The following is a 17974-nucleotide window of genomic DNA, read 5'->3' on the forward strand; positions in this document are numbered from 1 at the left end:
ACTTTTTTATCTAGTCTGACATTCTTTGCCTTTTAATTGGAGTGTTTAGTTCACTTACATTTAATGTAATTTTATATAATTGGTTTAAGCCTATATTGTTCTTTTTGTTTTTTTATTTGTCCTATTTTTTGTTCATTTACTCTCCTTTCCCATCTCTTTTTAGATCAGCTGAGTATTTTTAGTGTTTCATTTTATCTCCTTTATTTGCTTTTCAGCTGTACCTCTTGGCTTTATTACTTAGTGGTTGCTATAAGAATTACAACATACATTCTTAATTTATCATAGCCTACCTTGAATTCATGTTCTTTTTTCACTCACAGATGGTGTAAGAACATTCCACTTATCTACCTCCTTTACATTGTGCCACTATTGTCACTCATTTTACTTTTGTGTATGTAATAACTTCACAATGCATTGTGATGATTTCTCCTTTAGCAATCAGTTTTCTTTTAAAGAAATTAAGAAATGAAAAGAAAAAGTATTTTATATCTGTAAACTTAGCATTTATGGCATCCTTCATGGGGTTGGAGAGGAGGTTGTGTGGAACTCAATTTTCTAACTGATATAATTTCCTTTTAGCCTGAAGATCTTCCCTTAACACTTTTTTGTGTGTGGATCTACTGGTGATGAATTTGCTCAGTTTTTTTTATATTAAAATATCTTTTATAGTCCATGTTTGTGCCTTTAATATCATATTTAAGAATTCTTTGCCTAACTCACTAAGATTTTTTCTGTTTTTTTTTTTTTCCTGGAAGTTTTATAGTTTTAGCTTTTACATTTAGGTCTTTAATCCATTTTGAGTTAATTTTTATGTATGTTATGAGATAAGGGTCAAGATTCGTATTTTGTATATCACTATACTGTTGTTCCAGCACCATTTGTTGTAAAGGTTACCCTTTCTCCCTTGAATTGCTTTGGCACCCTTGTTGAAAATCAATAGACAATATATATGTAGGTCTATTTCTGAACTCTCTATTCTGTCCCATTGATCTATAAGTCTATCTATATCCTAATACTACACTATTTTGACTATTATAACTTTATAAGTCTTGAAATCAGGTAGTGTGAGTCTTTCAAATTTGTTCTTCTTTTGAAAAATGATTTTTGCTCTTCTAGGTCCTTTGCATTTCAAAAAAGTTTAGCATCAGCTTATCAATTTCTAAAAAAGATTCCTGACAGGATTTTTATTAGGATTACATGTAACTCGTTTAATTACATGTAATCCTAATAAATAGAGAAAATTCGTATTGTAGCAATATTGAGTCTTATGATCCATGAACATTGTATATATCTACATTTATTTAGGTCTTCCTTAATTTCTCACAGCAGTGTTTTGTAATTTTCGCTTTTCTAGATTTCAGGCCTTACACATGTTTTGTCAAATTTATTCATAAATATTTCACATTTTTGATACTATTGTGTTATTGCTTCTTATTTTAATTTCTAATTGTGCCTTGCTAGCATATAGAAACACAATTGATATTTGTATATTGACCTTGTGTTCTACAACTTTGTTTGCTCACTTGTTACTTCTGGTAGCTTTTTTGTAAATCCTTGGGATTTTTTGCATAGACAACCAAGCTATCCTCAAATAAAGACAATTTTACTTTTTCCTTTTCAATCTGGATAACTTCTTTTCTTTTTTACTTGCTTTATTGCATTGGCTAGGATCACCAATACGTGGTCAACTCAAAGTGGTAAAAGCATGCATCCTTACCTCTTTTCTGTTCTTAGGGGAAAACATTAAGTCTTTCACCATTAAGTTGATGTTGACTGTAAGATGTCCTTCATCAGACTGAGAAAATTTATTCTATTCCTAGTGTGCTAGGAATTTTTCAAAATTTTTTTATAAATGAATTTTGGATTTTTTCAAATGCTTTTTTTGCATCTGGAGATGATCATATTGGTTTATTTTCTATTAATGTGGTAAATTGTATTGATTTTGAATGTTAAAACAACTTTGCATCCCTGAGATAAAACTTATTCATGATGTATTATCCTTCTTATTATATATTGTTGAATTCAATTTGCTAAAATTTTGTTAAGAAATTTTACTTCTGTCTTCTAAAGATATTGATCTGTAGTTTTCTTTTTTTAATAATGGTTTCCTTTTCCTGTAATATGTATCATGTTTTGTTATCAGGGTAATGCTGGATTCATAGAATGTATTGGCAAGTGTTCCCTCCTTTTCTGTTTTCTAAGAGTTTATGTAGAATTTGTGTTATTTTTTTCTTGAAATGTATAGCAGAATTCATCAGTGAGCCCATTTGAGTGTGAAGTTTTCTTTGTGAGAAGGTTTTTTAACAAAAATTTCATTTCTTTAATAGTTATGAGCTATTCACATTTATTATTATCTATTTCTTCTTGAGAGAGTTGTGGTAGTTTGTGTTTTTCAAGAGATTTGTCCATTTCGTCTAAGTTGTCAACCCTACTGTTCATAATATGCACTTATTATTCTTATCATGTCTTTAGGATCTTTAGTGATGACCCCACTCTTGTTCTTGATATTGGTAATTTGTATCTTCTTTCCCTTATTTCTGATTAGTCGATCTAGAGGTTTATCCATTTACTGGTCTTATCAAAGAAGCAGTTTTTTGTTTTATGAATTTTTCTCTATATTTTTCTTTTTCTTTTATTCCTTATTTTTATTATATCTTTTCTTCTGTTTACTTTGCATTTATTTTGTGTGTGTGTGTACTTTTTTTTTTCTGGAGGAAGATTAGCCCTGAGCTAACTGCTGCCAATTCTCCTCTTTTTTTCTGAGGAAGACTGGCCCTGAGCTAACATCCGTGCCCATCTTCCTCTACTTTATATGTGGGATGCTTACCACAGCATGGCTTGCCAAGCAGTGCCACGTCCACACCCAGGATCTGAACCAGCGAACTAGGGGCCACCGAAGCAGAACGTGCAAACTTAACTGCTGTGCCACCAGGCCAGCCCCCTACTTTGCATTTACTTTGCCCTTCTCTTTCTAGTTTCTTAAGGTCAAATTTAGGTCATTGATTTGAGAGCTTTCTCCTTTTCTAATATAAGTGTTTAATGTTGTAAATTTCCCTCTAAGCACTGCTTTGGCTATATCACACAAGTTTCGATATGTTTTTATTTTCATGAACATGATTCAAAATATTTTCTAATTTCTCTTGTGATTTTTGTCTTTGACTCATGGGCAATTAGAAGTGTGGTGTTTAGTTTCCATTTGTTTAGAGACTTAGATATCTTTCTGTGTTCATTTCTAATTTAATTTTATGTGGTCAAAAAATATACTTTGAATAGTTTGAATTCTTTTGAATTTATTGATACTTACTTCATGGCCCACAATATGCTCTGTCTTGCTAAGTGTTTTATCTGCCTTAGAAAGAATGAATATTCAGCTGCTGTTGGCTGCAGTGTTCTTCTCACATCATTAGGTCAAATTGGTTGATAATATTGTTCAAATCTTCTGTATCCTTACTGATTTTCTGTTATTCTACCAATTATTGAGAGGGATGTTGTTTTAGGTTTTATTGCTGAGGGTCTAGAATCAGCTCCTGGACCCCCACAGACTCTTGCCCTGCACATTCGAGCCAGCCATTCCAGGGAAATCTCTGCAAATTTCTGGAGCTCCTTCTCTACACAGCCCCTCCTGCCCAGTACCTTATCTGGTACCCAATTCCAGCTGCCTTGACAGCCGCAAACTCTATTCCTTCTACCAAGTGAGACCACTGCTCCCTGTTTGGGCCCCACTTCTCTGTGAGGTGGTTTGGCGAGCATTCCTGGGCAGGAAGCTGAAGTGAATCTGCAGCTCGCCTCTCCTGTCCTGAATGCACTGTGTGGCAGCCCGTTACAGCTCAATAACTGTTTGTTGAACAAGTGAACGAATTCGGTGGGATGCCACACTGCCCATTAAGTTTTAAATGTTTCTTTGTCTGGAAGAAGGGAGCTCTGTGAAGCTGAAATAGGAACAATGATGGATGATGGGGGGCAAACAAGTTCCAAGTTGTAAACTTGGGGATCAGGCTTGTCTGGGGCATTTAGAGGTTCTGGGTATTCACAAGAAGAAGGAACCATCAGATTACGGATCTTGGTAAGATCGTCATGTAGAGATTTTTTCTCACTTTTCCTATGGGAGAGTTCTGCTTTATTACAAGGGAGAATGTCAGAAGCAACAGAGTTGGTTTAAGGCAGTGGTGTTCAAATATTTTGATCACACACCCCATTGGTAAAAAAATTTTGTGATCATTCTTTTAATCTCCTAATATATGTAATTTTATTTATTTATAAATTATTTTATACATTTCTATTATTAGCTAATAGCTCACGGCATAATTGTACTTAGGGCGATGGTTATCATTAAGGTTAACAAATATACATTCATTTTCAAGTCATGTTCGTGATCCTTCCAAACTTTTTGGCCAACTTCATGTCAGATCTGATTGTGTGGAAACAGAGTGTGACCTCGAATGCATGAAACACAATAAGAAGACATTTTATGATTTAAGTTTGCTCCCCCGGAGGGTTTAGCTGGGCACCCATTTTGGAGAACTTGGGTTTAGGGAAAAGGCCGTAGGATGGTTAGCAGCCTGGCGGAGGATGGGCATCTGGCTTCCTTCTCAAAGTCTCCAGCTACACAGTGGGAAGCGTGCTCCTGTCTTTGTCTCCTGCACTCTCTTGCTAGTCCCCAGCCATGTTTAGTGACAAGGCAGCCAGGATAGGGGAAGCCTGGCAGCCCTGAAATTTGGGGCCTTGTTACAGCTTTGTCACTAATTTGCTCTGGGACCTTGAGCAGATCCGTTTCTGTGGATCTCAGCTTTCTCAGGTGCAAAACACAGGCCCCACTGAATTCCCCATCCCACCATTCTGTAAGAAGTAGCTCAGTGTAGCTGACTTCTGTAAATCCTCGGTTCAAATTTGCGTAACATCTACATGGCCTTGAGTGAATTACTTTACTTTTCTGAACCTTGTCTTCTGACCGAACATGAAAATACATTTAGTTTGTGAGGATTGGATAAGATACTATACATAAACCAAAAAATAATATTTTCCTTTCTTTATCTCTTACACTCATGGTTCTCAAATTTTGTATGGGGGCATCAGAATTCCCTGGGGAGTTCTTCCCTCAGTCTTCCTGTCCCATCCCGTCTCTGCAATTCTGAACAGTGGGTGGGGGATGGAGGCCAGCAGTCTGCATTTTTATGAGCTCCTGGGTGGCTGTCCCTGCTGAGAGCCCTGCACCAACCTTTGCACATCTCCTACCACATCAAACACAGAGCCTTGCCCTTTGAAGTGTTCAAAGGAAACAAAAGGACTGGACAGGTGAAAGTAAGGAAAACAGTGACCTGTGCTTCCGCAGGTCAGGCGATCCCCAGGGAGGCTGCTCAGTGTGCTGGCCGCCTGTGTGTCCAGGCAGTCACTTCCCAGCCCAGCCAAGCCCAGCCCAGCCCAGCCCTGCTGGAAAGTACAGCGTGGTCAGACCATGTTTGTCAGCTCTCCTCTCCCATGGCTCTGTTTTCACAAGTGTATTCAGGGCTGGTGCAGCAGACGTTGCCAGCTCAGCCCTGGCTGGAAAAGAGGAACTGGAGGAAGGCCTGGAGATTCTGCCCACCCCGCTGTCCTGCCCCAACTGGAGGGGCAGTGAGGCTGCCGGGGAGGAATGGTGAGCAGGCCTGGGCTTTTTAGAGGTATTCAAGGATGTGCCCAAACTTTAACCTCCAGGAAGCCCCCTTGCTCTCCTTAGAGGGAGGCCCAGGAGCTCCTTCAAGTCTTTGCAAATCTAAATTGCAAAGACTTGATTAATTAAACAACCCACTGGTGAAGGGCAGGATTGTAATCCAGTGGTTAAAATCCCGCGGGCTGTCACCTCTCAGCCTGGGTTCAGACTTTACTGCCTGGACCCTGGCAAGTTCCAGGAAAGCAACCAAGCAGGGCAGGAGGAAGAGCACTTGCTTAGAACTGCAGGACAGAGGAACCTGGTACATTCTGGATGGCTTCCAGATGAAGCCAAGTCCAGGCCACTCCCTTTGTCTCCTTGTGAAGAAACTGAAGGTCAGAGAGGGACAGTGCTGGGCCCAGTGTCCCAAAGGAGTGAAGGCCCCAATAGGGCAGAAGCAGAAGCATGACCTGCCCTGGTTCCATGTCCAAGGAGGGACTCCATCATGGAGCTCATCCAATCACCCTGCTCTGATGTGGGTTGGATCTATTTCACAAAGTTTATGCACAGAACAACATATCGATTCACGGTCTTTGCTACAGGCTTTATGGTTCTGATTGCCCACCCCACCAACCCCGTGGTCAGCTCTTGGGATTTTCATCCATACCTAATATGGTCCAGATAGTCTGAAAAGCCACATTAGTATAGGCACTATTTGATGACATGGGACAGAGAGAGAGATCAGGGGGCACTTTCTGGGGAATGAGCAGCGGGAGCTGCCCAATGGTCCTGACCAACAGTGAAGCAGCCTGAGAACTGGAGTAGTGGCTTAACCAGGAGCAGGAGAAACCGAGAGACCAGAGTTCTAGTCCCAGATGGGCAACAGACCCCTCACCTCTTTCAGCCTTTGATTTCTCACTTAAAAAGTAAAGAAGTTGAGCCTGATGACTCACCAGCTCCTTCCTGGCTCTAACAATGCACGGAATGTGGGGTGGGAGTGCCCAGGGGCTCAAGTTCTAGCCACTCATCTGCAGAGGACAATAGCGAGTGCCACTGCAATTCAAGAAGCTCTGGATCTGTAGAGCCAGCCCTGATGGCCCAGTAGTTAAAGTTCGACTTGCTCTGCTTCAGTGGTCCTGGTTCAGTTCCTGGGTGTGCACCCACACCACTCTTCTGTCAGTAGCCATTCTGTGGCAGTGGCTCACATAGAAGAACTAGAAGGACCTATAACTAAATCATACAACTATGTACTGGGGCTTTGGAGAGGAAAAAAAAAGAAGAAGATTGGCAACAGATGTTAGCTCAGAGCTGATCTTTCCCAGCAAAAAAAAAAAAAAAAAGGAAAGAAAGAAAAAAGAAGCTCTGGATCTGTATAATGAGGACTATCGTGATAATGCCAAGGTTTATGGAATGGTAACCATTGCCAGGTACTAGGGACTGAACTGTGTCCTCACAAAATCCATACATTGAAGCCCTAACCTCCAGTGTGACTGTCTGGAGACAGGGGCTTAGGAGGTAATTAAAGTTAAGTGAGGTCATAGAGTGGGGCCCTAATCGGATAGGACTATGGCCTCACAAGAAGAGGAAGAGAGCTCTCTCTCCCTCCCCCATACCTTTCTCTCTCCTGACCATGTGGGGACACAGCAAGAAGGCAGCCATCTACAAGCCAGGAAGAGGGTCCTCACGAGAACCCCACCATACTGGCACTTTGATCTTGGACTTCCAGCCTCCAGAACTCTGAGAAAATAAAGTTCTGTCGTTTGAGCCACCTAGCCTGTGGTATTTTGTTATGGCAGCTTGAGCTGACTAATACTGGGCAATTGGCCAACAGCATCATCTCACTTAATCTCAGCAACCTCATGGGGTGCGTACGCTTATAATCCCCATTTTACAGGCAAGGAAACAGAAGCCAGAGAGGTCAACCTGCCCAAGGCTGAGTTTCAACAGAGATCGTCTAAAAAGTCATTCTCTATGTAACTTTGGGAAATTAACCTCTCCAAACCTCAGTTTCCCCATCTGTCAAGTGGGAGTAATAGTAGTACATATAGATAGAATATAGAGATATAGTACATATGTAGATATAGAGATATAATAGCTACATTACAAATTGTAGTGAGGATAGATGAGCTAACACATGGAAAGTGCTTACGATGGTATTCTGTTGCGCAGTCACTCTTCCATTGTTGTTTGCTATTATTATTATTGTTGAGGTTATTCTCCTGTTTCTGTATTGCCAACCGCGGATTTCACGGCCAGCTTTGCTCATGGTCATTCTTGCTTTAGTGTATCTGATTTTACCATATGACCCCTCTCCCTCCACTTCTTCCTCTATCCCACAGAGGTAGACCCCCGACCCAAGGGGTTAGCAATCAGACTGCTCTCCTAGGAACCGGGCATTAGAAAGGAAAGGACTGAGTCCTTTGGTGATGAGCGGTAGCCCTGTTATGCTGGGCCTCGTGCAAACAGCAGATGCTGCTCAAGAGAAAGGCAACAAAGGAGCAGAGAGGAGAGGTCAGCGGGCACTGAGAGACAGAGAGATAGGAGATGGATCAGTGGTCTGAAGTGAAGAGAGAAGCTCAAGGCGCCGGTAGCTTTCCCCACCTAGGAACCAGCGGCCTAGCTGTTCTTCACTCTCCGCACTCTGATCCAACCTGCTGTGTTCTTTTTTTTTTTTTTGAGGAAGATTAGCCCTGAGCTAACTACTGCCAGTCCTTCTCTTTTTTGCTGAGGAAGCCTGGCCCTGAGCTAACATCGTGCCCATCTTCCTCTACTTTATATGTGGGATGCCTACCACAGCATGGCGTGCCAAGCGGTGCCATGTCTGCACCCGGGATCCGAACTGGCGAACCCCAGGCCGCCGAGAAGCTGAACGTGCGAACTTAACCACTGCACCACCGGGCCGGCCCCAACTGCTGTGTTCTTATCATGCAGGTCTCTCCCTTATTTCCTTGCTAGAGGTTGAGAGGACCCCTGTGGCCAGAGAAACCAGAGGCCTGGGCCTTAGGGTGGGGGCGACTGCCTGTGAATCAGGCTGATTCCTCCAAACCACATGGCCAGGGACGTGTTGGTGGCAATTGTCTAGGACCCCTGAGTTTTTATGTCTTGGCTTTTATGTTCTCGACTCGCCTCAGTTTTTGACCCTTGTGGCCTTGTCTCTCATTCTGGTTCCTGACTCATCCCTTGGAATTGACCCTAGATCTGACTTCCTTGGATTTTGACTCCAGGACATTGGCTTGCCCTCATGATCAGGCTTTCCCTGCTCCCACTTGCCAGGCCCCGTTCTCCGGGAGTCCGTGCTCACGCTGGCCCACACCCACGATGCCCCTGCCCGGCATGCGCTCCACCCCAACCTGCACAGTTAGTTTGAGTTTCCTAGAGGTTTTCTTGGGGACCCAGACTGTGAAATGACACCACTGGAACCTCATCGCTGCCTCATTAAAGCCCATCATCCCTGTGCCACCACCTGGGTGATACCCTCCCTGCCTGCTCAGCCTCACCTGTCAGACTTGCCCCCAGGGACCTCATCCTCTCCAGCCCTTGGCCTGCCCACGCACTGCACACGTGGAGAGCTGTCCATGTGCCCCTCTCCCCTACTAGAGGTGAGCACCTGCAGGGCAATGCCTCCTTCACCCCTGGAGCCCCCACAGTACCTAATCAATGCTCAACACATCTCAGGTGTTAGCAGGGAGGGGAGACCCCATGATACCATGGTGGTGGAGGAAATGGTGACGGCCTTGTGCCATGGTCCCATTCGGCCCCATCCCCATTCTTCCACCTCTGCTCATTTCCTCTACTAAGCACCCTGTGAGGGTTAATTTTATGTGCCAACTTGACTGGATCACAGGATGCCCAGATATCTGGTTAAGCATTATTTCTAGGTGTGTCTGTGAGGGTGTTTCCAGGATATTAGCGTTTGAATTGGTAGACAGAGTAAAGATTGCCATCACTGAAGCAGATGGGCATCGTCCAATCTGTTGAGGGCCTGAATAGAAGAGAAATGTGGAGGAAGGAGGATTCTCTCTGTCTGCCTGACTGCTGAGCTAGGACATGGGGCTTCTGCTGCCCTCGGGCTGGGACTTACACTGTTGGCTCTCCTGGTGCTCAGGCCTTTGGACACGGGCTGGAACTACACGATTGGCCCTCTGGGGTCTACAGCTTGTAGGTGGCAGATAATGGAACTTCTCAGCACCTCTCTCTCTCTCTACATATATATGTATTTTTCTAGAGAACCCTGACTAAGACCCACCCTTTCCCACCCCCACCCCCCAAAATAAAACAGCAAAACAGGGCACAGGGCTTGCACTAGGCGATGTCTATTAGTGAATGAGGTTACTATGCTCCCATAAACTGAATGTTTGTGTCCCCCCAAATTTATACGTTGAAAACCTAACTCCCAATGTGACAGTATTAGGAGGTGGGGCCTTTAGGAGGTAAATATGTCATGAGGGTGGGGCCCTCATGAATGGAGTTAGCCATTACAAAAGAGGCCCAGAAACCCCCCCCCCCCAACATGTGAGGACACAGTGAGAAGTGGTCTACGGTCCAGGAAGCAGGCTCTCACTGATGCTGAATCGTGGCACTGTGACCTGGAACTTCCAGCCTCCAGCACTGTGAGAAATAAGTGTCTGTTGTTTACAAGCCTCCAGTCCACGGTGTCTGTTATAGCAGCCCAAATGGACTAAGACATATGTCTTAAAAGCCGTTCCCGAGGGCAGAGCCCCACACGCAGTCCTGCTTCCTGGAGCGGGCCCAGCGGATTCCCGGGGGACCTGGCTGCCCTCTCTTTCCTGTGGACCCTGGAGAGCCAGGTTCTTTGGGGCAGGTCTGGCCTGGTCTCTTCCTACTTTTCTATTTTATCACCTTGTTTTAGAGACAAAAGAAGTATCACCCAGGTGTCCAGGCCTGTCTTATTTTCCAATCTCATTTTAGCCAAAAAGGGATAGAGCCCTGCTGCAAGATGAAGAAAGCTCGCCTTGTTGCCCACTGGCTCCCTGCTCCTCATGGCTAATTCCCCCAAACGCCCTTCGTCCCTGGCCCCCACAGGACCATGGTGAACTCTCGGCAGAGCTCAGGGTCTCTGGAGTGAGGGGCCAGGGTTTCAGACCCAGACCCCACAGGGGGTCTGAATATCTAGGGGACCCCTCGTCCACTGATTCCCCTTCAAAGGCCAGGGGAGGTGGAGCCCCTGGAGGCATCATGCCCCTGGCTGGGCAGAAAGGACCAGAAGACACCCCCCTCCTAGAAATAGCTCTTTACTGAGTCAGTAATACTATGTCGCATGATATCATATGTAGACAGGAGACTTACATGGCAGTGGGGGCAGGCGTGCAAACCAGTTGCACATCTATTACAAGAAGGGAGGTGGTGTTAAGGCTTTTGGAAAGGGGGGCGTGGGCGGAAGGGCTGGTCTCTGAGTCAGACTGGGGAGAAGACAGCTCCATGCCCCCACCCCAGGGGAGGTCAGAATCTGTTTGAACACAAAGGCAGGACAGCTTTACAACGAGTTAAGCCTATGGGTGGCCTTTACCCTGCGGCGGGAGCTTCCCAGGGCTCCTTTCTGCCAGTGTGTGCAGGAAGTTGGAGGTGGGCAAAGATGACTTCAAAGTGAGCCTCCTGCGGATTCAGGCCATTCCCTCCTCATCTGGTCTTGCTGCCTGTGCAGAGAGGCCTCGGGCCATTCTGGGTCACGGTGGTGTGAGGTCAGTGGGCAGCTGTGGGCAGGAGGAGAGCCGAGTGTGGGAGAGGAGAGTCACCCTGTTATCAGGGGTTGACCCTCCTTCAACCATCACAGAGGGGCCTACCCCAGGAATGGAGCAGGCTGGCCTCAGGGAAGCAAGGGAGGCAGGTTTGCACGCAGCACCTTCACACTGGCCTCTGCCTCCCCTCCTCCAGCTTTCTGGGTGCTGTGCCCCGCTTTGGCAGAATGTTCTAGGACCTGGATAGTCTCCCCGTGCAGATGAAACTCCTGCTCGGATTCCTTCGAGGATGCTCCTGAGAGGTGAAGGCAAGGATGAAGCAAGGCATCTTCTGCAGATGTGAAAAAATGCCGAACTCGCCAGGGTCGCCAGGCGTGGGACCCGAGAATGATGGCCCCGTGGAGTTCCTCTGTCCTGTGTGAGGCAGGGGCAGCTCCTGGGACTCTGTTCCATGGCTAAGGGGAGGGTCTTGTGGTTGCCCAATCTACCTTGTCCCTGGAGTTTGAACACCATCCCCTGGAAAGCTGTTCCTGGGTCTTTTCAGCCACTGGGAGCCTCAGGCAACTGCTGGCTCGGATGGGTATGAAGACGCCAGAAAGACTGGGGTTGGTCACCACCAATTCAGAGAGAGATTCAAGACCTTCCTCCCGAGGTAGCCACCTCCCTGGCAGGCTCAGTCACGGGAGAGGAGCGTCTTCTCTTGCCCTGTCCTCCTGCCCAGCCAGAGAAACCCAGTCAGCCCCCCGGCCAGCAGGGAAATGTGTGCGTGTGTGTGAGGGGCTGCTTTCTATGGTACAGTCACTACTGGGGAGCCTGGAAGTGCAGGGCAGGCCTGGGGGAAGGCCCTTCGAGATCAAAATACCACAGTTGTCTGTAGGTGTGGCTTTCTGGGGGCTCACTCTGCCCTGAGCCCCCTTCCCGGCATTCTCTGTGGTAGAGTCTGGGGCAGGGGCACTCCTCAGTAGCGGCTCTGGCTTCCCGGTGGGCCTGGGGGCCCCGGGAGGCCAGGGGGACCCTGGATGCCTGGTTCACCCTTAGGCCCCGTGGGCCCCCGCTGGCCTGGTGACCCTGTCTTCCCAGCAATCCCAGGTTTTCCCTGAGGCCCCTCTGGCCCTGGAGACCCTGGGGGCCCCTCTGGCCCTGGGGGCCCCACGTCCCCTTTGGGACCTGGCTGTCCTCTCGGGCCTCCAGTTCCAAAGCTGCCCTTTGAGCCTTTGAGGCCTGGGAAACCTCGCAGGCCAACCGGCCCCCTTTCTCCCACAGGTCCGGTGTCCCCAGGCTGCCCCTGAGGACCCTGGGGTCCCGGGGGTCCCAAGCTACCGGGGTCTCCTTTTGGTCCTCTGCCACCAACAGGCCCTTTCACACCCAGATCTCCCTTGAGTCCTTTTGGTCCTGGAGGGCCAGGGGCACCTAGGGTTGGAGAGAAGAGGGGAAAGGTCAGTCTATGAGGGGCAGGTCCCCCGAGGCTCCCCATGAAGTGGGTGTGGTGCAGTGGGCACAGCCCGAGGGTTAGACAACACAGAGCCCAGGTCTGCCAGCTGCAGGCTCTGGGAGTTCAAGCTGTCACTTGACTTCTCTGAGGCGGCTTTCCCATCTGTGATGTGAGAATGAGAATACTCACCTGCAGGCTGCCGATCAGCTTCTGAAATAACACGGGAAGTATCTGAGACGAGGCCTGGGGCACAGCGGGCACTCATTGTGCCTTCAGGGCTTGTCCATAGTTCCACTTGTGCACTCGAGTTGGGGACTGAGAGAGCTGGACAGCTCTGGGACAAGGCCAAGGCTGTCCAGGATTGTCTGTCCCCTCCAGAGGCCAACCTGGCCTTCTACATCTCCTGTGGTCTCACTCCCTTCCCCAACCCCCCATCTCAACCCCAGGCATTGCCCATGACTGCTTAGGGATCCAGAGGTGGAGTCAGGGGACATAGAGGAGAAAATGAGGCATGAGAAGCAGACGTCTCCCAGGGTGAGTGCGTGGGCACAGTGACAGCCCACAGAAAGGGCACCTCCTCCAGGAAGCCCACTCTGACCACTCCACCTCTTCTCTGAGCTCTTGGGGCTACCACTTTCTGAATCTTTTAGTGGACATATAGAGAGAAGAGAAGTCACAGTACAGTGAAAGGAAACCCTTGTGCCTATCTGGTGGACCCCACTAGACTGAGAGCCTGAGGGAGACAGAGGACCATGGCTCATATCCCCCACCCTGGGCACAAAGCCTGGCACACAGCAGGGAAAGCTCAGGGTATGCTTGAAGAAGGTGATTCACCAAACAGCTGTGGACCCTGCTGCCACCCAGTTCTGGCCTGGGGCCTGGGGGACACGCCAAGGTGAAGACATGGCCATTCCTCAAAGAGCCCAGGCTAGCACCCAAGTCAGGGGTCAGATGACCTTACTATCCTTCCAGCCATGAAGGTCAGGGAGTGACCACCTCTCAGACCCGTGTCGGCCCTGAGGACACACAGCAGAGTATGGCTGTCACTCTGCCCAAGGCACATCTGTATGCCCCAGGAGCACAGAGGAGACAGAACCATCTGGCCTGGGGAGGGCAGTAGTCGTGGAGAAGTTTCAGCCCCCACGAGGCCAAGGCACAGCAAGCCCTGGCTTTCTTCAGTGGTCCTGTCACAGGCTCACCGGGTGGGGGCCTGGAGCAGCGAACCCCAGGGCTGGCCTGGGAGGTGAATTCTAATGCCCGGGCTCAGCCCTCCCTCAGAAAGTCCGCAGTTACATCATCCCCTTTGCAAGAGAATCCTAGAGCTTTGGAGCCAGTTGGGAGCTAGTCCAGTTCCTTCATTTCACAGAGGAAGCAACCAAAGCTCTGAGAGATCAAGTGATATCCCCAGGAGTCTCTGAGAAGAAACAGAAGCCAGGTGGGCCTCTCAGAGAGAAGGATCCCATCTGTTGGGAGCCCTCCCAGGGGCCACGGTCCAGTTCTGTGGCGTCAGGGCCCCTTCCACAGCTAATGCAGCCGCCACTGCTGTTAGTCCTGGCTGAGGCTACCTGCTGCCCTCCCCTACCTCCCCGTGCTGCTCCTGGCCCCCCCGCCCCCTCCTCCCCCGTCGTCTCCTTCCCGGAGTGTTTCTAAGTGGAACACAGTGTCCGTGAATACTGTCCTCTATTACCATCTAAACTGGAAACCAGAGCCCAGACCGTCAGCCCCACAGGGCCAATAAAAACCTTCCAGCCATTCCCTGCCACTGCCTGCCCATGCCCACCTCCCACACACAGCAGGGATGGGGCCCTGCGTGGGCTTGGCTCACATGGCCTGCCAGCCGCACAGGCTGGGATTCCGTCATCGGGCTGGCTGGAGGTGGGGGTGGGGCTGGCTGGTAGCGGCGGCAACCTGGGCTGGGAGCAGCCCTGAGGAGGGACCTGCCCTTTGGTCCACAGTAAACCCCCCTCCCCAAGCACGGCAGCCAGAATAACACAGAACAACACAGGCACAGGGAGATGCCCGCCCAGGAACTGCCTCCCTGCCGCCTGGCAGGACTTGCTGGAAACTGGCAAGACCATGGCGCCTGTCTTCACCCCAACTCTGCCCTTGGCACCTGGGCCAGCTGAGGCTTGGAAAAGCAGAGCTTCAGAGGTGGAGAGGCCCCTGGAGGCTGCGTGCGTGGACGGGAGTTGGAGGGCCTTGGAGCCATGCTGGGCAAGTCCTGCCCATTCTGGAGCTCGGGTACACATCTATGAAGTTGCGAGTTGCACCCACCAGTTCCTCAGGGCCCCAGTGGTTCCAGGACCTCCCCTCCTCCTCCTCCTGTCCCTGCTCCTCCGCCTGCTTCTTTAGGCTCCTCTGCCTGCTCTAGGAACACGGCTCCCCAAGGCTCACCCCCAGCTCCCTGGTCCTTCACTCTCTGTTCTCACAACGAGTTCTGTGGCTTCCACTCTTGTCCCCTGGATGGAGGGTCCACAATCCCCACCTCCAGCCTCAATTGAGGAAAAGCCTGAGAAGTCTCACCTTGACAAGGATGCCCAGCCCTGCCTGGCCCCCAGGTCCAGTGGGAGCCCCCTCACTCTCTCCCCATGGCCTTTCCTTCCCATGCCACCATCTTCGTCAGGTGCCCTCTCCTCCCTGGCCCCTGAGGGTTACAGCAGCTGACTCTGAAGATGTCTAAGGATTTCTGTGCCAACAGAGCGGGAGAAAGGCAGAGAGTAAAGGACCCCCTTTCGTCCCTCCCCACAAGCCCCTCAGCTCCTCTTTCTGGGGAAGCTCTCAGATGTCTTTCCCTGGATGGGGAAGGCTGGGTACCCGCATGCCCATGGGGAAGGTCTGTGCAGAAGCCTGGGTCACACTGTCCACCTCATTCCCCCAGGAGCTGCAGCTTCCAGCAAAGAGGACTGCGAGGAAAACAGTTGCCTCCCTCGCCATACCCCCAGCCACAGCTGCCACGGCTGACCCCGTCTCTGAGAACCCAGACGGGTTCCCAGGCAGTAGCTTTGTGGAATCAAGTGGGTGGCTTCCTCAGGACTACTGACGGGCCTGTGTTGCAGGTGCTGGCTACGCTGGCCGCCTGCGTCCCAGCTGGTGGCTGGAGCCCGTTGTGCTGGTGTGCCCAGGCCGGTGCTGCGGTGTTCAGCCCCGGCTCGGCTCTTCAGCACCTCTGTGACCTGCCTGCGCTCGGAATAGGGAAGGGCGATGAGAGCAGAGAGCGTCAGGCTTTTCTCTGTGTGTCCCCAGTCCATACATTGCATCTGTCGCCCCATTTTACAGATGAGAAACCCTGGTACAGAGAGTGGCAACTTGCCCAAGCTTACCAACCATTAAGGGGCAGAGACAGGATTCAAACCCCTGCCTGAGAAGCTCTGAGACCCACGCTCCCTCCCCCCACCCTGCTGCCACTGCTCTTCATCACTCTGCGGCTGGGGATCCTGGCCCTTTCTCGAGCCCCCTGTCCTCCCGCTGCCAGTCTTCCTGCCCTGGTGCTGCCTGGAGGAGAGTGAGGGTCCCCACAGAGCACGAGGGGGAAACCTGAAGGCCTGTCTTCCTCAGGTGAGCCGAGCCTCCGCCCATCCCTCCCAGGCCAGCCATGAATCATGCAGGCACAGGCAGAGCTGATGGGACCAGGGTCTGGCCCAGGAGGAAGTCAACAGCGGTAGTTTAGTGGTTAGCGTAGGGGGAAGGAATGTGGACAGAGGCTGAACCAGGCGCTCTCCAGGACAGACATAGCCCGTAATGAGATCTTGGTATCGGCAGGGCTGAAGGGCAAGAGAGGGGGGCTAAGTGCTGTTCTGAGCAGGAGGACATTGGAGACAAAGGAGGAAGCACGCAGCAGGGGCTGAGGGGCGGGGTTGGGAGAGGGGAGCAGAGCATCCTGGAGTCCGGGGAGGCCCATAATTACTCAGGAAGCCACAGGCTGTAATTAGGCCATCTCAGCCCATTAGGGTAGAGCCACAACTGACAGCATGTCTGGGACAAGTAGGTGGTCTGCCCTGGGAACAGGGAGAGGGTGGGGGGTGAGCAGAAGCACCAAGCTCTCAGGGCACAAACACTGCCAGCCCATGGGTGGGCTTCTGCACGGCGGGAGGGCCCACAGAGCGTCTCACAGTGCGAGGCCACAGGCAGCTTACCTGGGGAGAAAGAAACAGAACTAGAAGCGGTGCCTCTCGCAAGACTGGCCTGGTGCCGTGGAAGGCACAGTGGCCTGCACTTCGGGGGACTAGGGCTGAGGCCCGGCTCTGGTATTAACAAAGTAGGTGGCTGCTTCAGTCTTTGTCCCTCTTTGGACTTCAGGCTCCCTTGTTCTATGGGAATACTGGCCCGGATGAGGGACTCTCAGTCCTGACTACTGTCACCTGAGGAGCGTTGCACACATGCCTGTGGGTTTCCACTTCTGCCTATAATGGACTGGTTTGTAACAGACTCAACCTCCCACTGAGAACAACCAGAGAGATTAGATAAAATACCAAGATGTCCTCTGAAGGCTTTGGAGAGCGATCAAGGGCCCAGATCCCAGGGAGCAGGGAGGCTGGGTGAAGTAAGCCTGACTTTCTTGGCCGCTCTTCCTCTCAAGGCATTTGTGGACTAGTAATTGGTTTGGGCAGAGAGGCTGAGGAGCCTAACAAAAGGCTGCAGCTGTTGGGCCGAGGAGCAGAGGAGGGCTTCCAGCAGTTTCACTGGGACTGGAGCTCAGGGCTGCCAAGGGTCAGGGTGGAGACTCAGGAGAAAAGGAATCTGCGTGCATTTGCAATGAGGAGCACGGAGCAGAGAAGCTGAGCAGAGCGATCGGCCTCATTCATTCTGTCCTGTGGTGCTGGGGAGACAGTAATTGGAGTTCAAGGCCGACAAAGCAGTAGGAAAACACTCCTCAAGAACTGTGCCCTAGAAGTAAGAGTGCATCAGGAATAGGCCAGTGTCACAGTCACCGCAGGTACCAACAGAAGCTTGCATGGTACTCCTTTTCATCGATCGCTTTGGCTGCTCGACAGCAAGCAAATCTAATCCGCCACTGCAGTCTCCTCCCTGCCACCTCCCCAGCTCCTCTGCCCTAAACTGCAGAGTGATGTGACCTTCTCTCCTGTTTCCTTTTTAATACGTACACTCCTAAGCACTTTGAGCGTGGGAGTAGGGTGGAGAGTGGTGCTGATACAAGAGGTTTACAAATTGAACACCTCTGTATCTCACCTTTCTTGCCCATCCTCAGCTTCTCCCCTCTGT

General features: G+C 49.9%; 1 protein-coding gene across 3 annotated transcripts in view; it reads right to left on the minus strand.

Moving 5' to 3' along the window:
• Positions 1-17974, minus strand: part of SCARA3 (scavenger receptor class A member 3) — a 122569-nt gene that overhangs the window by 68489 nt on the left and 36106 nt on the right. The window contains exon 6 of one of the 3 annotated variants that reach the window (XM_014843309.3): positions 10863-12732. The exons of the other annotated variants lie outside the window; for them this stretch is intronic. Coding sequence (XP_014698795.1) covers positions 12281-12732 — 452 coding nt within the window. The 3' untranslated portion in view covers positions 10863-12280. Of the gene's footprint in view, positions 1-10862; positions 12733-17974 lie in introns of those variants that run through there. 3 annotated transcript variants of the gene reach the window in all.

This window comes from Equus asinus, chromosome 3 (assembly GCF_041296235.1).
Source record: "Equus asinus isolate D_3611 breed Donkey chromosome 3, EquAss-T2T_v2, whole genome shotgun sequence".
In the NCBI taxonomy this organism is placed as follows: domain Eukaryota; kingdom Metazoa; phylum Chordata; class Mammalia; order Perissodactyla; family Equidae; genus Equus; species Equus asinus.